This window comes from Epargyreus clarus, unplaced genomic scaffold (assembly GCF_041222505.1).
Source record: "Epargyreus clarus isolate Ecla_fem2 unplaced genomic scaffold, WU_Ecla_fem_2.2 ptg000023l, whole genome shotgun sequence".
Classification (NCBI taxonomy): Eukaryota; Metazoa; Arthropoda; class Insecta; order Lepidoptera; family Hesperiidae; genus Epargyreus; species Epargyreus clarus.
This window is the reverse complement of record NW_027332230.1, coordinates 4652663-4669370: the sequence shown is the minus strand read 5'-3', so window position 1 is coordinate 4669370 and position 16708 is coordinate 4652663. Positions and strand designations below refer to the sequence as shown.

General features: G+C 37.1%; 1 protein-coding gene across 1 annotated transcript; it reads left to right on the top strand.

Annotated features, from left to right (window-relative positions):
- Nucleotides 1-949: 949 nt before the first annotated feature.
- LOC140751560 (tetratricopeptide repeat protein 17) lies at nt 950-15793 on the top strand. The gene is made up of 19 exons (XM_073085472.1): nt 950-1202; nt 1283-1657; nt 5174-5400; nt 5833-6120; nt 6227-6336; nt 6505-6828; nt 7038-7149; nt 7505-7663; nt 8072-8197; nt 8417-8558; nt 9149-9373; nt 9741-9921; nt 10327-10449; nt 10780-10974; nt 11616-11733; nt 12466-12685; nt 13768-13925; nt 14831-14936; nt 15403-15793. Exons 1-19 carry the CDS (start codon nt 1098-1100, stop codon nt 15550-15552), a joined length of 3444 nt encoding a protein of 1147 aa, XP_072941573.1. The 5' UTR covers nt 950-1097; the 3' UTR covers nt 15553-15793.
- The last annotated feature ends 915 nt before the right edge of the window (nt 15794-16708 follow it).

Genomic DNA, 16708 nt, shown 5'->3' with positions numbered 1-16708 from the left:
TATCTATGGTTTTTCCTATCAAATATATTTTATAATTTTTCAATGAAGATCAATCTATTGGTTTGTGCTAGTCTGGCTATTATCGTTTAGAGTTCCCTCAGATGTACCGCATTTTTAAAATTGATATTGGTCGGTTTTGTATTGCACGATGTCACAACCTTAACAGCTGCACACAGACTGAATCGCATGAAGTCGGCTGCAGTTTGTAGAGTGAAGTAGCTTGGTGATGCGTGTGCGGTTGGTGCTTGCCGATCGTTAGCTGGACACTGTTTATATGCATACTCCAAATGATAAACGTACCTATTATGGATGTACAGTAAAAAAATCTACAAGATGCTTTTAAAATATTTTCTAAAAGCACTATTACATAGTACTTATTTTTTTCTATTGCATGTTTTTATATAATTCCCGAAAAAATATATGCAACATATTTAAGACCTGTTTAACAATATAGATTTATGACTATTTATATTAAAAGAAATGTCGCTTTTGCCTTGAAACGAGTGCGTTCTTAGCTCAATATATTATTCACTCAAGAATAGGGGCACACCCATTTAATAAAAAAAGAAGAGAAGATGGGGAATTTAAAAAACTTTATTATGAATACAGGAACTAATAACCGAGAGTAAGTAATATACAAGAGCAAGTCACTGATATTTTTTTCCGTATCCATACATTTTAACTTAATGCGCGATTAAAACAAAATTATTTGTTTTAAGTACATTCGCTGATGGCGCCACGCGCGGCGCTCGCCGCACCACCCGTAGCTGTGGCCGCATCGATACTCGCTAGTACATTTGTTTCAATCGCTCGCCGCCCCGCTCGTCGCGCCGCTGTTGGCTGTGGCCAAGTGGTTAGAGTTAACCCGGCCATTGGTGAACGGCGAAACGGTCGGGCCGACTTAATGTGAACTAGCACTATTTTTTTTCGCTGCTGTCAAATGTCAATTATTAAACAGAAGTGTCAAAACTTTTGCTGCTCACTCAGTCCGTCAATAGGATTGTTGTGGGATTAGAGCTGAAATCCTTGTTAAATGATCTGATAATAAATAAATAGTATGCGTTTATAATATTTAAGTAACTCATGAGATAATCAAAATGTTGTTTGTAAAACTTTTATGTTTAATTACCGTGTGTGTCATAGATGTTTCACATGCTTCGACACACTGGATGGTGACGGAAAGTGGTCTAATTCAACCCCGGGTACGATGCGATAGCAATTTCCGGCATAAGGGATAACTTAATATTTTAAACATGAATTTATTTCATGATAATATTTCCAGATCGATTCACCCTTCGAAATAGCGCGACCCTACGATCTGCTCTCGTTTCTAAACCAAGAGACTCATTGGGAAGACGTGATCAACTTGTATCATGAGTTATCAAAACGACAAACAGTGATAACAAAGTTGTGGTCTGACCTGGACTATGAAACAGACGTTAGCGCATATGTCATGGCGGATAAAAATTGTATGGATGTTGGTCTGCTAAGTACCGTAGATTGGTACTCCGCGTTCCTAGACGATGGCAGTTCGAAGAACATCGCGCACCAGGAGTTCTTACTCCACAATCCGTATTATGGCCATGACAAGGATGTACCTGATTGCAAGAAGATATCCTCGCTAACATTCAGCATGTTTGCTTTTGAACATTTAGAGGTAACTCATACACATACATTTGAAAAAATAACATATTTATAATTTTTTTTTTTTTTTTTAAACCAGGTGATATTGCAATCTGTCCCTATGGACATTCAGCAATCTTTAGAGCGGGTGGTATTGTGCGAGGCACAGGTCCTGTGACATGCCCTCTTAAATCTCATTTGAGTAGGTCCTGGACTACTCTTTTTTTAAGTCTTCTGGTGCTTGGAAATATGTCATCCATAAGATGGGATGCTAATGTATTTGGATGGCTTATTATCTTAAGTTTATATGTTGATGTTTTGTCCCTTATTTCTTCCTTAATGGTTCTAATGCCCAGTTCTCGGTGGAGTCTTGCGTTTGTTATGTACCAAGGTGCGTTTACTATCATTCTTAATAGTTTAGATTGAAATCTTTGAAGTATTTCCAAGTTGGAGTTGGCTGCTGTTCCCCACAGCTGAATTCCATAGGTCCATATTGGTTTGATTATGGTTTTGTAAAGGAGCAACTTGTTCTCCATTGAGAGTTGACTATTTTTATTGATCAGCCAATACATTTTTCTGACCTGCTGTCCTAATGCTAGGCGCTTTGTATAGATGTGTTTTCTCTAGGTTAAACGTCTATCGAGATACATGCCAAGATATTTAGCTTCATTAGATTGTGGAATTTGGACACCATTTATAGTTACAGGTGGACAGGTCTCTCTGCGAGTCGTAAATGTAACCTGTACAGATTTGGATTCATTTGCCTTAATGCGCCAGTCCTTGAGCCAACCTGCTATTTTATTTAGGCTGACTTGCAGTTTATTGGATGCGTGATGCGGAGAGACATCAGAGGCCATGATGGCTGTATCGTCAGCAAATGTTCCCATGACAACCTTAATAGAAATTGGTAAATCTGCAGTGTACAGGAGGTATAGTGTGGGACCCATAACACTACCCTGTGGCACTCCTGCCTGAATATCTCTAAGTTCAGTAATTGCTTCTCCCTGGCATACAAAGAAATGCCTGTCAGTGAGATACAATCTAATGAAGCCATAAAAGTTGTTTGGCAGAGTCTTTTTGATTTTATACAAAAGTCCTTCATGCCAAACTCTGTCAAACGCTTGTGATATGTCCAAGAAAGCAGATGTGCAGTAACCTTTGTTTTCAAAGGTCAAAGAGATGTTTTCGATAAGTCTGTGGATTTGTTCAATTGTACCGTGACTTTGTCTGAAGCCGAACTGATGGTCTGGTATCAGGTGTGATTCTTGGATGATTGGATTTAGCCTGCTTAAAAACAGGGTTTCCATCAATTTGGAAAGGGTAGGAAGTAGACTGATGGGGCGATAGGACTTAGGATCTTCAGGACTTTTCAGGCTAATCTTCGCAACTTTCCACTGCAACGGTATGAATTGTTTTCATAGGATGGCATTGTATAATTTTGTAAGATATGTTAATCCTACATCTGGTAGTTCTCTTAGGATAGTTGGTGTTATCAAATCATATCCTGGTGCTTTCTTTATGGCCATTTTTTTAATGGCAGATCTAATCTCTTGTTTATTATAATTTTGAATTGGTTTTTCTAATTGATGTGTTTGATTTAAAAATTTTGAGACCATGTCAGTTACTGTCGAACCATTGTCAGGATTTGGTGTAAAGACTCCATGGAGATGTTCCAGGAACACTTGTGCTTTGTCCTCATCCGTCGTAGCCCAGGTATTATTTGGTCTAAGAAGTGGTGAATGGTGGATGATCGGGTGTTTAAGATTTTTTGTTGCTTTCCATAACGAATAGTCTGATGAAGGTTTGGCATCTAATTGCTGAAGATATGTGGTAAAACTTTCGTTGCGACTATCACTTAATAGACGCTTTAATTGTGCCGTGAGTTTGTTGTAGGTTGCTTTATCCCGCGGGTATCTTGTAATGTGCCAGCGTTTACGAGCTTTACGCTTCTCGGCTAATAGTTGTCGGCAAGAACGTGAGCATTGTGGTGTATTACGTGTTGTTGGATGAGGAGGAGTGGCTTCCCATGCTGCTTCCTGGATAACATCATTGAAGTGCTCTACTGCGTTTGTAATGTGCTCATCTGATTGCAGAGGAATATTGACATTAATTGAGTTAGCCACTAGTTCACGGAAATAGTCCCAATTTGTCCTACTAGAATGAAGTCTGCAAGGTGGTTGTGTTTGTGAAATTTTTCTGCTTAGTATGATTTCAACTGGTGAGTGGTCAGAAGACAGATCGGCGCTAGATGTACATCTAAAGTTGGTTTTGTTAAAGCCTTTAGTGACGCAGAAGTCAATAAGATCGGGTTTCTTTTTTGTGTCTGTTGGCCAATACGTTGGTTCACCAGTTGAAACGACTCCAAGTTTTAATTTGTTAATAGTGGATAATAATTGACGACCTTTTGGCGTAATTAGTCGAGACCCCCAGAATGTGTGCTTTGCATTGAAATCCCCACCAGCCATGAATCTTTGTCCCAATTTGTTAAAGTAATCTTCGTAATCTACTTGTTTCATGGCGTGTTTCGGAGGGCTATAGACTGCAGACACTGTAATTGGCCCACACCAGTCTTCTATTATATTTATAATATTATATTTATAATAGAAGACTTCTATTATATAATATTCATATTTATAATAGATATATTTTATTCTTTATTCACTTAAAGATCTGTATCAAATGGTGTTATACTATAGAGAAAGTAAGGCGAGTATTTCTAAAATATGAAAATTATCTATTTCTAAGTTTGTAGCATCATATCATTGGGGAATGTCACTGAACCACCCGAAACCACTGTAGTGACACTTATTTTTCATAGAGTAGTTAAGCAAATCAGATTGGTGTAATACAGTATTTGGCTAAGATCATGAGCATCATTAGCACTAGAGTAAGAATATACAAAACAACATAAAAATGTATTCGCAACAGTGTTATGTATTAAACATGATACAAAATATCTTTAAATAATGGTTTTAGGTACTATTTTTTATGTATTCCATTCATTTTTTATTTTTTTATTGTGTGTTGTCATCTGCAATCAGTCTGTTGACTATAAACAGATGTGTTGCGATTCTTTATGGCTTGTAGGGATCTGCTCCCAGTGGAGCCAACCTTTTCTTCTCGGACTTAGTCACACATCGAACATATCCTGCCGCTTTTTTAGGCAACATTCTGTCACTGCAATTGCCAGCTACCCCGCCAGTCGGTTAGTGTGCCTCTGTAGTTGTCTTCTATACTTTTCTCCATGACTTTCTATTTCTGCTTTTATCATTAGTATGTTCAGAATTTCATGCACCTCTGTTGTTCTTATAAACCAGGGTGCATTTGAAATTTGTTATAATATGTAATTTTGTACTCGTTGGATGATCATAACATTTCAGATACTTGCCAAACCCCATAACTGTATACCATAGGTCCAAATAGGTTTTAGAATTGTTTTGTATATAAGCAGCTTGTTGTCAGTGGATAGTTTTGAGTTTCGTCCAAGTAGCCAATAGAGACCCTTGTAATCCATTCATTAAATAAGTATTTCCTTTCTTTTTCATTTCAGAGTGTGATGAACCGATTTAATCTCTCGATTAACCCTGAGCTAGCTCTGCCGACACAGATATCTCCTATAATGAATGCAGACCAGTATGGGCACTGGGTGGCAACTGTACTGAAAAGAAACAGCTCTTCTTGGCTTCACTACAATATGGCATCATTATACTGGCGTATTAGAGGGAATGCTCCTAAGGCTATTGAGTGCTGTCGTCGGGCTATTCACTATGCTCCTAGGTAATGGGCTTTTATATTTAATATAGGAGTAACAGACGAGCTTGTAGTTCACCTTATGGTAATTGGCTACTTAGATCCATAGACATCTGTTATCAAACACAGAGGCCGGCCTCAGTTACACCACTACCCCTAAGGACTAATTTAGAACAACTTGAAAAAGTATATCTCCATTACCACATCTATCCAACCAGAACATAGTAGTGCTTAACACTTTTGTTAATAGTCAGAAATAGGTGTGGTGGTTAAACCACACAGTTTGACCACTTTTGACAAAGATGTTATTTAAATTTATACTACTGAGTTCTTGTCTCAAAGAATGATGTCTCTTGCTTGGTCTGTATGTTTAAGACACATTTGTAACATTTATTGGTTTTCTTAGAGTGAATGACATTTTGATTATATTTTGATAATTTGTAATATTTTAAATTATAGACGCTACAAAGACATACCATTGCTGAGCTTGGGAATAATTCTACATCGGAGCCAGGCCACAGAGGACGCTATCACAGTTTTAAATGCCGCAGTGGATCACGATACTGATTACTATTTAAACCACTTTATGCTCGCTAATGCCTATGCTGTGTATGGTGATTTTAATAGCTCCATAGACCATATTGAAACGTCTATGAAAATAAATCCTACAATGGATTTAGTTGTGAAACATAAAGATGCAATTCACTGCTATGCGAAGGTTATTAGAAAAATAGATAAAATAAAAGAGTGAGTATCTAAAACAAATTTTAAAATGTGTAATTTCTAAGCAATTAATTTACAGATGGCAACTTCGTTAATACATTTTATGAACTCAATAGATAATCCATTTTAGCACCTTACAACAACTGCGTGATGATCTCAAGGAATACAGTGAGAAGGAAGCGTACTGGCTTAAAGCGCAGGGCACTTTCCTGAAAACAATGAAGCACCATGATAATTTTGGTAACATATATTTTTTTAAGTCATATTGCATTAAATTTTATGAATGTTAAACAGTATAACATATATTAATGCATATTTACTGTTTTCGAATGACTACTCTTTATTGCTCACAACAAAGGAAATAAATAAATATCATATCAATTATTCATACATCCTTTTTCATTACAGATTATAGAAATGTTGAAAAAAATTGCCAGAAGATGTCAGATCTAACTGGTTTCGATATAAAAACTCTACAAAGTTATGGAGATAAGAATGCTTTGATAAAGTACTTTCTAGATGGCCCTATGTACAAGAAAGAATGGTTAGAAGTGAGGGGTGTACATGCAATTGATTCTTTGTATAATCTTCAGAATCTCTTACGGCACATTGATAAGCATGCTAGTATGGCGTCCGACTTTGTTATCCATCCTGATCCCATGAAATCGAGAATTGTAATAGACAGTGCTGCAAGGGATATTATGGCCGCCATAAATGCTGAAAAGCCTGATGGTAATATATTGTTGTTAGTATTCAAAAATATAAGTGTTACCCTTACAACAACCTTTATACCAAAGCACAGTAATACTTAAAACTGTTATTAAATAGGCATGGTGGTGCCGCCAGAGACAAACTATTGAGGGTTTTTCCACTTTTAAAACAAAGGTCTTTGTCTTCATATTACATTGCATTGCATTGATAGATGCTTTTATTTATTTCAGTGAAACCATTCATAGAAATACCCAGTGTAAAAATTGATACAAGACAAACCAGTGAAAAGAAATCAGACAGCCAATATGATGACATCAGTGAATATGAATCAGGATATATGATGTGAGTACATTTCTTATCATATAATTTTATAATATTTAATTATTGCGTAATTTTATTATACTGTATGATTTTAAGTACACATATATTTTTTATGGATATCTGTAATAAACCTCAGACAGTATTAAATTCCTACCTGATATTGGCAACATGCCCTTCAAACCGCAACACAGCACCATAGTGCTGAATACCACTGTTATTAAGCAGAAATAGGTGTGGCGATGGTGCTTCCGGATTAGAATCACAAAGCGCTCTACTTTCCAATTACTGTATAGACACTAAGAAACTGATCATGGACATTATGAAAATACCAACATGTATAAATAAATTATATTAAGTTGCTAATCTGTCTTTGTAGATATCCACCAACAATGAAGATCAGTCGGAACCATGAGGAATTTGACAAAGATACCGAGTGGCCTTCAGATAAACTTTGTTATGAAAATGCAGCTAATTTCCCTCGAAATGTGGAAGCTATATTCCCTGTATTTTTGCCCTTTGAGAATAAAGGAATAAGGTAAGCTAAATAATAAGTTCCATAGTTAAGATTGTTTTGATAGGAATTTGGATGGGTGATCTAGTGACAAAATTTTATGTGCATTTTCTTGATACGAACCGCACGTAAAACTGTTAGTCGAGGTTCTAATAATTGCATAACAGTCGTAAAATCTTCTCAGAGGCCTATGGGTAGGTCTGAAAACATCAGACGCGGGTTGGCGTCTTTCCTGTAATTTTCTCTAACATCCTCTGTTAATGAAGCATGGTCGAATTTTGCTCGAGGGATCCTCCCAGTTATGAACTGACATATTTTATATTTTGGCAAAGACGCCAAAGGGCTTAGAAGATTGTTGTTATTTTAAAATTTCCAACTTTTCAATATAAAATAAATGCATTTTTTTTTTCATTTTGTATGATGTTATTTCAGAATGAAATCATTGCTCAGTGACAAAATTGGTGTGTCGAAGTCTGAGGAACACGAGCTGCCGTGGCACCCGCCGATTTGCCCTCAGGACAAGGAATCTGCCAGCTTTATACCCAAGAAATCCCAGAAGTATAATATTTATTTTTTACTGTATAGTACATCATGCCACATTTTTTGGCCACAACACTTAATATTTAAGAATTATTTTAAAAGTCAAATAATAGTCTTCTATACTTTTTCACAAAATACAACAGAAAATGTTAATTATTGCTAAAATAAATTATAGTTTTATCACATAAATAAAATACTAAAATAAGCCTACTAACCTAACCTAAACTTATGTTACAGGCAACAATTAGTAGGTGAAGTAGTGAATACAGGATACCTGAGACAGAAGCTGTTAGAATACGTCGGCGATGGAAACGTGGACTTGGTGGTTCATATGCAAGATGCTGAAATTGGACAACGCATATACGCTGCTACACAGATGGTATGATTTAATATATTTACGTAGACATTGTATACAGCAGTGATAGCGTCAGAAAGTCAGCCTCTCGATTGTGGATCTGAGGTTCGAATCCCATTTCATTTTCGAAGTTATGTGCGTATAAGAAATTAATTTTTATTTGCTTTGACATCGGAGGAAAACATTTTGAGGAAACCTGCATGCCTAAGAGATCGTAAAATAGCTTTCAACGGCAGGTGGTAGAAGGTGGTAGAACCCTTTGTGGTTTGACTCCGGCGGCACTACCGCCACACCTATTTCTGCCTAATAATTCCGTTCCGTTCCGTTTTGAAGGGTGTGATAAGAGAGATATACTTTTCCGAGGCGTTCCAGCTTAGTCCTCAGGGGTAGCACCGCATCTGTGGCCGACCTCATGTAGGAATATCTAATCCTATTTGGGGTTGATTACAGATGTCCATGGGCGGCAGTAGCCACTTACCATCAGGTGGACAGCATGCTCGTCTGCTACTGCTAATGTGAAGTCTACCTATACGCATTTGGCCACCGCTGTGTACTGTGTCCTAATCCTTTTCATTCTGAGATACCTATGTGTCGTATATATTTTTGTTTTTCAGAACATAGCCCCTAAATGGATGATGCTAACGCTGTCGTCTCTGTACTGGCGAGTGCGTGGCAACAATATAAACGCGTTACACTGCCTGTTCTCCGCGAACCGTCACGTACCGTCGAGGTACCGCGACTTGGTGCTTGTGTCCTTGGCGTCTATTTATCTGGAGATGGGATATTTCGACGAATCCATGGTGGCAGCTGAGGAAGCTTTTAGGCTGAGTTTGTATGAGGTCAGTATTGTTTCACTTCATAAGGGATTAGGATTAGGGCAGCAATATTCTAAACATTTTTTGTAGGACATTGTTGTAACAGTTAGACATCCACCTTATGATAAGTAGCCATTGTCGCCCTCAGACATCTCTATTAGAATTAAATAGGTTTGATACCTCCTACCTGATTCAACCACAGATGCGCTGAGGAGGATGTCCTGAGGATTAAGTTGTTACACTTTATGACAGATTATCTACACTACTATGCTCCAAATCAAAATATGTCAGGGCTAAAAACTACTTCTATAAGTCAGAAATAGGTGTGGCGGCGTGCTCGGAGTAGAACCATGAAGATGCTCAGCATTTTAGAATTGTGTCTTTATTCTAGCCAGCAACAAACTTTGTACTTGCGGAGTTAAACATGCTGAAGAAGCACCGCAACACGCACCTGTTCCACCTGAAGCAGGTGGTGAGGGTTGAAGGGAACTTTATGAATGGGCTCGGTCGCAACCTGCTGTATGCTTGGGCTTGTATACTTAAACAGGTTTACAAACCCTTTAAGGAGGCTGGTGAGTGCTCATCATGATCTAATCATTGTCTAAAGACGAATGTGTCTTATGTACTGTGTGTAATGTCTTATATCTACCGTTTGTAAACTACAACAGTACAGTATATTGTATTATTATTTTTATTGGCATGACATTAAATATCGTCGATAACATCAGCATCGCATTATTAACATTATTAGGTTTTTCAGGGTATTTTCAGGCCTACTCAATTCTACTTTCAGACAGAGTATAATAAAAACCTAGTTAATTATCTCTTATTACATCTTACTCACTCTGTTGCTTTTGGAACTCTTTAAACAAAGCACTTTAAATTTTTTAATAGTTCTATAAGTGTATTTATTTGAATAATGTTGCATAAAATAACTGAATTATAATGGCAATCACCATTTTATTGATTGTTATCAGAAATGGGCGAAGGTGACGTTTGCACTCAAGTGGAGCCTGGCATGAATGTTATATGCAAGAAGAATGGTGATAACTGTCACATGACCAATGCACAGTGCTCAAACAAAAATGATCAGGATAAAGGTAAAAATAATATAAATATTATCATAAGTTTCCATCTTGCCGTGAGTTCTTTCGCATTTTATGATAATGCATCACCCCAAAACCATTTATGATTAAATTTATTTATCACACCTGTTTTGGCAAGCGCTACTGTTTGTAAGGCTGACTTATAAAGGGTATTTCAATTCAGGTGTCCTAAGTGGTGGTAACGCATTTTAATACAACATCCAGTTTGGACTCTTATCCTTATTTCAGTTGACCTTAGATGTCCTAAGCGTGGCAATATATATTTGGTGAATAGCATACTTCTAATTTGAAATTCATATAAAACTGATTTGATTTTTTTCACAGAAGCGGGTGCTCTGAACCGGCTGATGAAAGACGGCAAGAGTCTACCATCGGAGGTGGACAGGATGTTCTTCCAGAAGTTCCTAGATAACATGCCAGCGGAGAGAAGCGATGTGGCCGGACACCAGCGGAACTTCGGCGCCATGATGGAAGTTATCGATACCGGGCTGCTTGGCTGTGGTCCTAAGAGGTGTGATGGTAAGTGGTGTGAGATGTTTATATATTATCATCATCATCATCAACCCATTACTGTCCCACTGCTGGGCACGGGTCTCCTCTCAGAATGAGAAGGATTAGGCCATAGTCCACCGCGCTGGCCAAGTGTGTATTGGTAGACTTCACATACCTTTGAGATTTTTTTTTTATAAATCTCTCACATCGTGAGGAAACCTGCATAAGGTTTCCTTACGATGTTTTCCTTCACCGTTTTAGCAAGTGATAATCAACTTCTAATATGTTAATATATATTTTTATAATATGTTTATATATATTTTTATTTATATTTCCGATTTATGAATATATATTTGTTTTATATGAAGATTTGTGTAAGTGTACAGTGTTTTCGAGTAGACTAGGAAATTACCTCGTAAGTATGTAATATTTAACGTTATTAAGTTATTATATATACAGAGATTTTAAAGATCAATCTTAGAGATCGATATCTCCGCTAATACAGTGAGTGCCTCCAAATACCCTTTCTAAAGGAGGTCAGTGATATATTATTAAACAGGACTTAACTTGTATCAATACTGCAGTATTTAGTACCATTAAATATCATTGTGTGTAATTTAATTTTACAATGTTATGTTCTGACTTAATAAATAATTATGTATCTCTAGGTATGACTCCCGCGGACATGGCTATGCAGGAGGAAGACTGCACATATCACCACCTGCAACTGGGCTACTGGCTTCAAGTAGTTAGCTTTAAGCAGCTGGTCACTGAATCCCGACTGCAGTAAGTCAATTTTATTATACTATTGTATAGTTCGCGCCAAACTGCTAGTCCGCTCTGAAGTTGTTGCGAGCAGATGTAGTCAGTCATACAATTTGCTATGGCGATGCGATTTATTTCCATATTCAGAGCAGACTAGCAGTTTTACGCGGACTATACTATAGTACTATTTTATTATACTCGTAATATAGTTGTTATCTAAAGAAATTAATAGTAATTTTAAGTATGTATATACATTCAACGCATGTTGTGATTACCTGTCATAGTAAGAACAGTTACCCAATAAGATAATAGATATGATTGTACTGTATATGATAGTCACTGCTGTATCTTATGTTGGTAGTCCCGAATAAATAAATAAATAAAAATAAAAATGAAAGAAGAATATAAATTTAATTTGTTTATTCAAAATTTTTAACATTTAATAGAACAGTATTATAAACATTATGATGAAGACTTTTATCTTTTTGAAATGGTTAGAATCTTTTAATATTGGTCTAGCTAGACACAGTTTAACTTGATCTACTCAATTTAACTTCAGACAGAAGAGTAACTATAAATTTGAAAAAAAAATCAATGCGTATTTATTATATTACGATAGCGGCATCATTAAGTCTTGTACATTTAGCTATATTTATTTAAACATATTTTCTACTATCAGATTACAAAATAGATGTGCCTACAAAATTTTATAACAAATTTAATGTCACACATAATATTTTCAATTAATAACAGATTCCCAGCCGAAGTTCCCATGCTGGTGGCGTCCAGCAAACAGTTCCCCGATTGCAAGATGCCCACCGATCCCGCGAAGGACTTCTTTCTGGACAAGATCCTGAAGGTGTACTCCGACCGTTGGGAACCCACCATCAACCTCATGCACCAGCTCGCCGAGATGTTTGAATACTTCGACTACGTGATGCTCGGTGCGAAGCTCACCAAATATGTTGAAACTGTAAGTTGAAAAGAAATAATTTAATAGATATAATACGGGTGCTAAATTGTCATAATGTATTTTCCGAATCAAACGTTGAAAACAAGTTCTAAACAACAAGAAATACTACTTTATTAAGTAATGAAATAATACTTTATTACAAAATCAGTTGTGATTTTTATTAAAAATTAAATTTAAAAAATGGCGGGAATTTAGTTACCAAGTTATTTCTCATTTATAATTATTAACTAAAAAACATATCGAATAATTATGTTAGTTGTAGGTTACGTTGAAAATGTATGAAAAAAAATGTATTTTCTTCAAAATGAGACTTTTCTTTTAGTCTTTCATTCATCATTGCTTCACAGAGTTTGATCCTAATAAGCGACAATCCGATCGACGACGACGAGCGATGATCCGATGGTGTATAATACACGGTGTGTTTTTTGTTTAAATGAATTGTTCGATTCCCGTGTGGGAAAAAGAGAAAAGATGTAATTATATAGTTTTAATTATTATCAAAACTGGCCTCGTAATCCCTTTCAGCATTTTTAGCATATCATAATAATAACGGCCCTGAAGGTCCATTAAGAAAAATCATTCTGTGGGTTTATTGTTTTTGACGAGCATGCAGTCCACTTCATCGAAAGTGGCTACTGCCGCCCACGGACATGTGTAATCAATCCCAGATAAAAATAGATTACTACCTGAGGTCGGCCACAGATGCGCCGTTACGAAGATTAAGTTGCAGTGCCTCGGAAAAGAGAGTTTAACACCGCTGTTATGAGACAAAAACAGGTGAGTAAGAGTACATCAGGCAACCCTCGCGATCGCCGAGCGTAGGTATAAGAAATGTGGTACATACATGAGATTGACTCCTGTTAGTTTTTATTTTGTGGGGAGAGTCCGGTTACGGCGGCGGTGGACAATCGCTCCAAGAGTGTGTGAAATAACGTGCACTTTGCTTTTCAACGACTGACTTTTATTTACGAATCAACAACGTTTATACTATGTACACAACAGATGTCGTTAGTAGTATGTAAATTAAATAATATTAGTAATAATTTGTTACTACATTATAACAGTGTGTGTGTGTGTGGCAGCATCCGATGTCGTGGGCGGGCGCGTTCGCGGCGGGCTGGTGGTGCGGCGCGGGCGGGCGCGGCGCGTGCTGCGTGCGCTGCCTGGCCGCCGCGCACGCGCTGGCGCCGCGCGACCTGGCGCCGCTGCCGCTGCGCGCGCTCTCCGCCTTCCTGCACACGTGAGTGGGAGACTTAAAAAAATATCGATATATCGATACATCGACATTTTTAATTCGTTATATCTATTTTTAACGGGTACATTTTGATCTGATGTATCGATATAAAATATTCATTATCGAAAATTGTACAAAAAACGATGTTTTTTTTATTCCACCGGTACCTACTGCTATACGACGATATTTATGAATATGAATACTGTATATATTGTAAAATAATAAAATAATAAACCTATTGATATTATTGAGTTAGGTTGAACTAAATACATCAATATTTAGAAAAATTAACCGTTTATCGATTTATCGATATTTTAATTTATATCGATACATCGATTTGTTTTTCACTTCCAACATCTCAACACGCGAGTAGGTACGCTCCCCCACCTCTGTAGTGCCGGCGGCACGTGCAGCGCGCTACACATACACCATCACGCTATTAGGCTCTGCAAGCATAGAATAATTAAAATGTAGATTTTTTTTATATTTTTTAAGGAGCAATGATGCATGAGCTGTTCCCTATTAACATCTATAATGAATGCTAAATATAATTAGTTTCCTACCTGAGGATGGCAATAAAATGCTATTCCTCAAAAATAAGTTACAACTCGGATAAGTATGTCTCCCTTACTATACCAATTAAAACACAGTATTGCTGAACTTTTGACTGAACATTGCTGTTATTAGGCAGAAATAAGTGTGGCGGTAATGACTTTCAGTAGGACCTTAATTTCAAGCCAGCCAATTCCAATTGTGCAAAATATTCCTACGCGCCCGCCCGCGGCACGCGTGGAAATATTAGTTAAAATAGAAACAGGCATAGCGGCGTGTCTTCTAATGTTCGTCTTAAAGATCAAGATTCCTACACTAATAAAGTTTTCGTACTAATTTTATTTATAATATATTTCCAGACAAAGTAAATCGCACCAAGCCAAGGAAATGGCATATCTCTCCCTCTACACGTCGCCGAAGAACCCGTTGGACGCATTCGTAGCTGGAGTTGCTCATACTTTCCTGGTATAAAATACTTCTTTTTTCTTTTACTTCATTTCGCTTCTTTCGTCTGGTAACAGAAAAAATATTTGATAGTGGTTTTTTTTACATTTGAGTTTAAGTTTAGCATATAAGTTAAAGCGGTGTGTGCTGTCGGGTGGCGCAATAATACGGGAGTATTTTTTTTTTCAGAATTAATTCCTATCTCTAAATCTACCCAAGTTAAATTACATAAGTATAGTCCGCGCCAAACTTCTGCTTGCTCTGAAGTTGTTGCGGGCAGGTTTAGCCGGAGAGCCAATGCGGACGAATACAATCACAAGCATATACTCCGTAGCAACAGGAAGGGCACACTAGCGCACTAGCTGTCTTCGTCCCGCTGATATCTACAATTTGCTGTTGCGACGCGACTCACTTCTATATTCAGAGCGGACTAGAAGTTTGGCGTGGACTTTAACTATATAAATCAATAAAATTATTAATTCAACAGGAGGAATACGAGCAAGCAATCTGGATGTTCCGCTATGCTCTGGAGTTCGACGAGCGGTTCCTACCCGCCAAGGCGTGTTTGCACGCAACCATGTGTTTGATGTTCTACGGCGAAGACACCAAGAGCGAGCCTGAGAGCCACTCTGTGTAATCTCTGTAAAGGGTAGATGATCATAGTACACCGTGCTGGTCAAGTGTGGGTTAAAATGTGTTACTCCTTTGAAAACTTCGGCAACTTATACTGAAGTGCACTTTGGGGGCATTCATTAATTACGTGAGACGTTACCGACCTCCTGTGGTGAGATGTCGTGAGATTTGGCTCAACCATCTCCCCCTCCCCTAATCTCAGGTAATATTTTTACAGATATTTGTTTCTAGTGTAAATCCGTTGGATTGATCCTAAAAGAAGCGTGTTTAATATTTTTATTTAAAAATAGTAATATTATTTTAATGATAGGTAAGACTAGATTCGGTCACATTTTATTGAAAAAAAATTATTAATTTAATGAGATTTTCTCGCAATTTTACTTGGTTTCTTATAGAAAAAAATAAGGGATATTGCCGAGACTCCCCGTCTCCCGAAGTAAGATTAGGAGAGATTTGGCTCGACCCTCTCTTCTCCCACTAAACGCCTCATGTAATTAATTGATGCCCCCGATCTCACATTCCATAAGTTATATTAATTCAGCACTATCACGCATAAAATTTAAAAGATCAGAAACGGCCGAATTGTTTGAAATTCATGGCACTGTGTTTATCACTATCATCCTTTTTATACCCTTTGCTAACGTTTTCTATGATCAAAGTAGCGAATAAAATTATAATCTGGTATGAATTACATTTGGTAGACACAATGTCACATAAGATTTTATAAAATACTACATATACTAGATATGTATGTTTATACAATGAAAATGACTTGTCTATCCGCTTCTGAACTGTGAGTTTGCATTTATCTATATAATTCCTGTAGATATAATTGGTTTAGCATTTGTATATCGTTACACATTATGTGTATGTCGCAGTCAAATAGTTTAAGTAGCCAGTCAATTATCAACTAGCTTCTTGAATAATATTTAGCCGTATCGTTTAATACAGCTTTTATTAAACTACCTGGCTGGCTGAATGCTTAGCAATTCATGCAGTATCACCCAATTGTATGTATTCTATGTAACGAAAATACGAATATCTCTGACCTAACCTGATTTGAGAAACCAGTTGGGTGGCAGAAAATGGAACTTAATTTAAATCATTCGGCTAGTCAAGTAGTTAAACGTTATCGTAGAAAGTCACTTGCCTTAGCACTA

What these genes read in the sequence shown, in the direction of transcription:
- LOC140751560 (XM_073085472.1), top strand. Translation starts at nt 1,098, where the DNA reads ATGTTGTTTGTAAAACTTTTATGTTTAATTACCGTGTGTGTCATAGAT. An exon ending in CAAACCCTTTAAGGAGGCTG is followed by an intron (nt 9,922 to 10,326) that starts GTGAGTGCTCAT and finishes GATTGTTATCAG; the next exon opens with AAATGGGCGAAGGTGACGTT. An exon ending in GAGTTGCTCATACTTTCCTG is followed by an intron (nt 14,937 to 15,402) that starts GTATAAAATACT and finishes TTAATTCAACAG; the next exon opens with GAGGAATACGAGCAAGCAAT.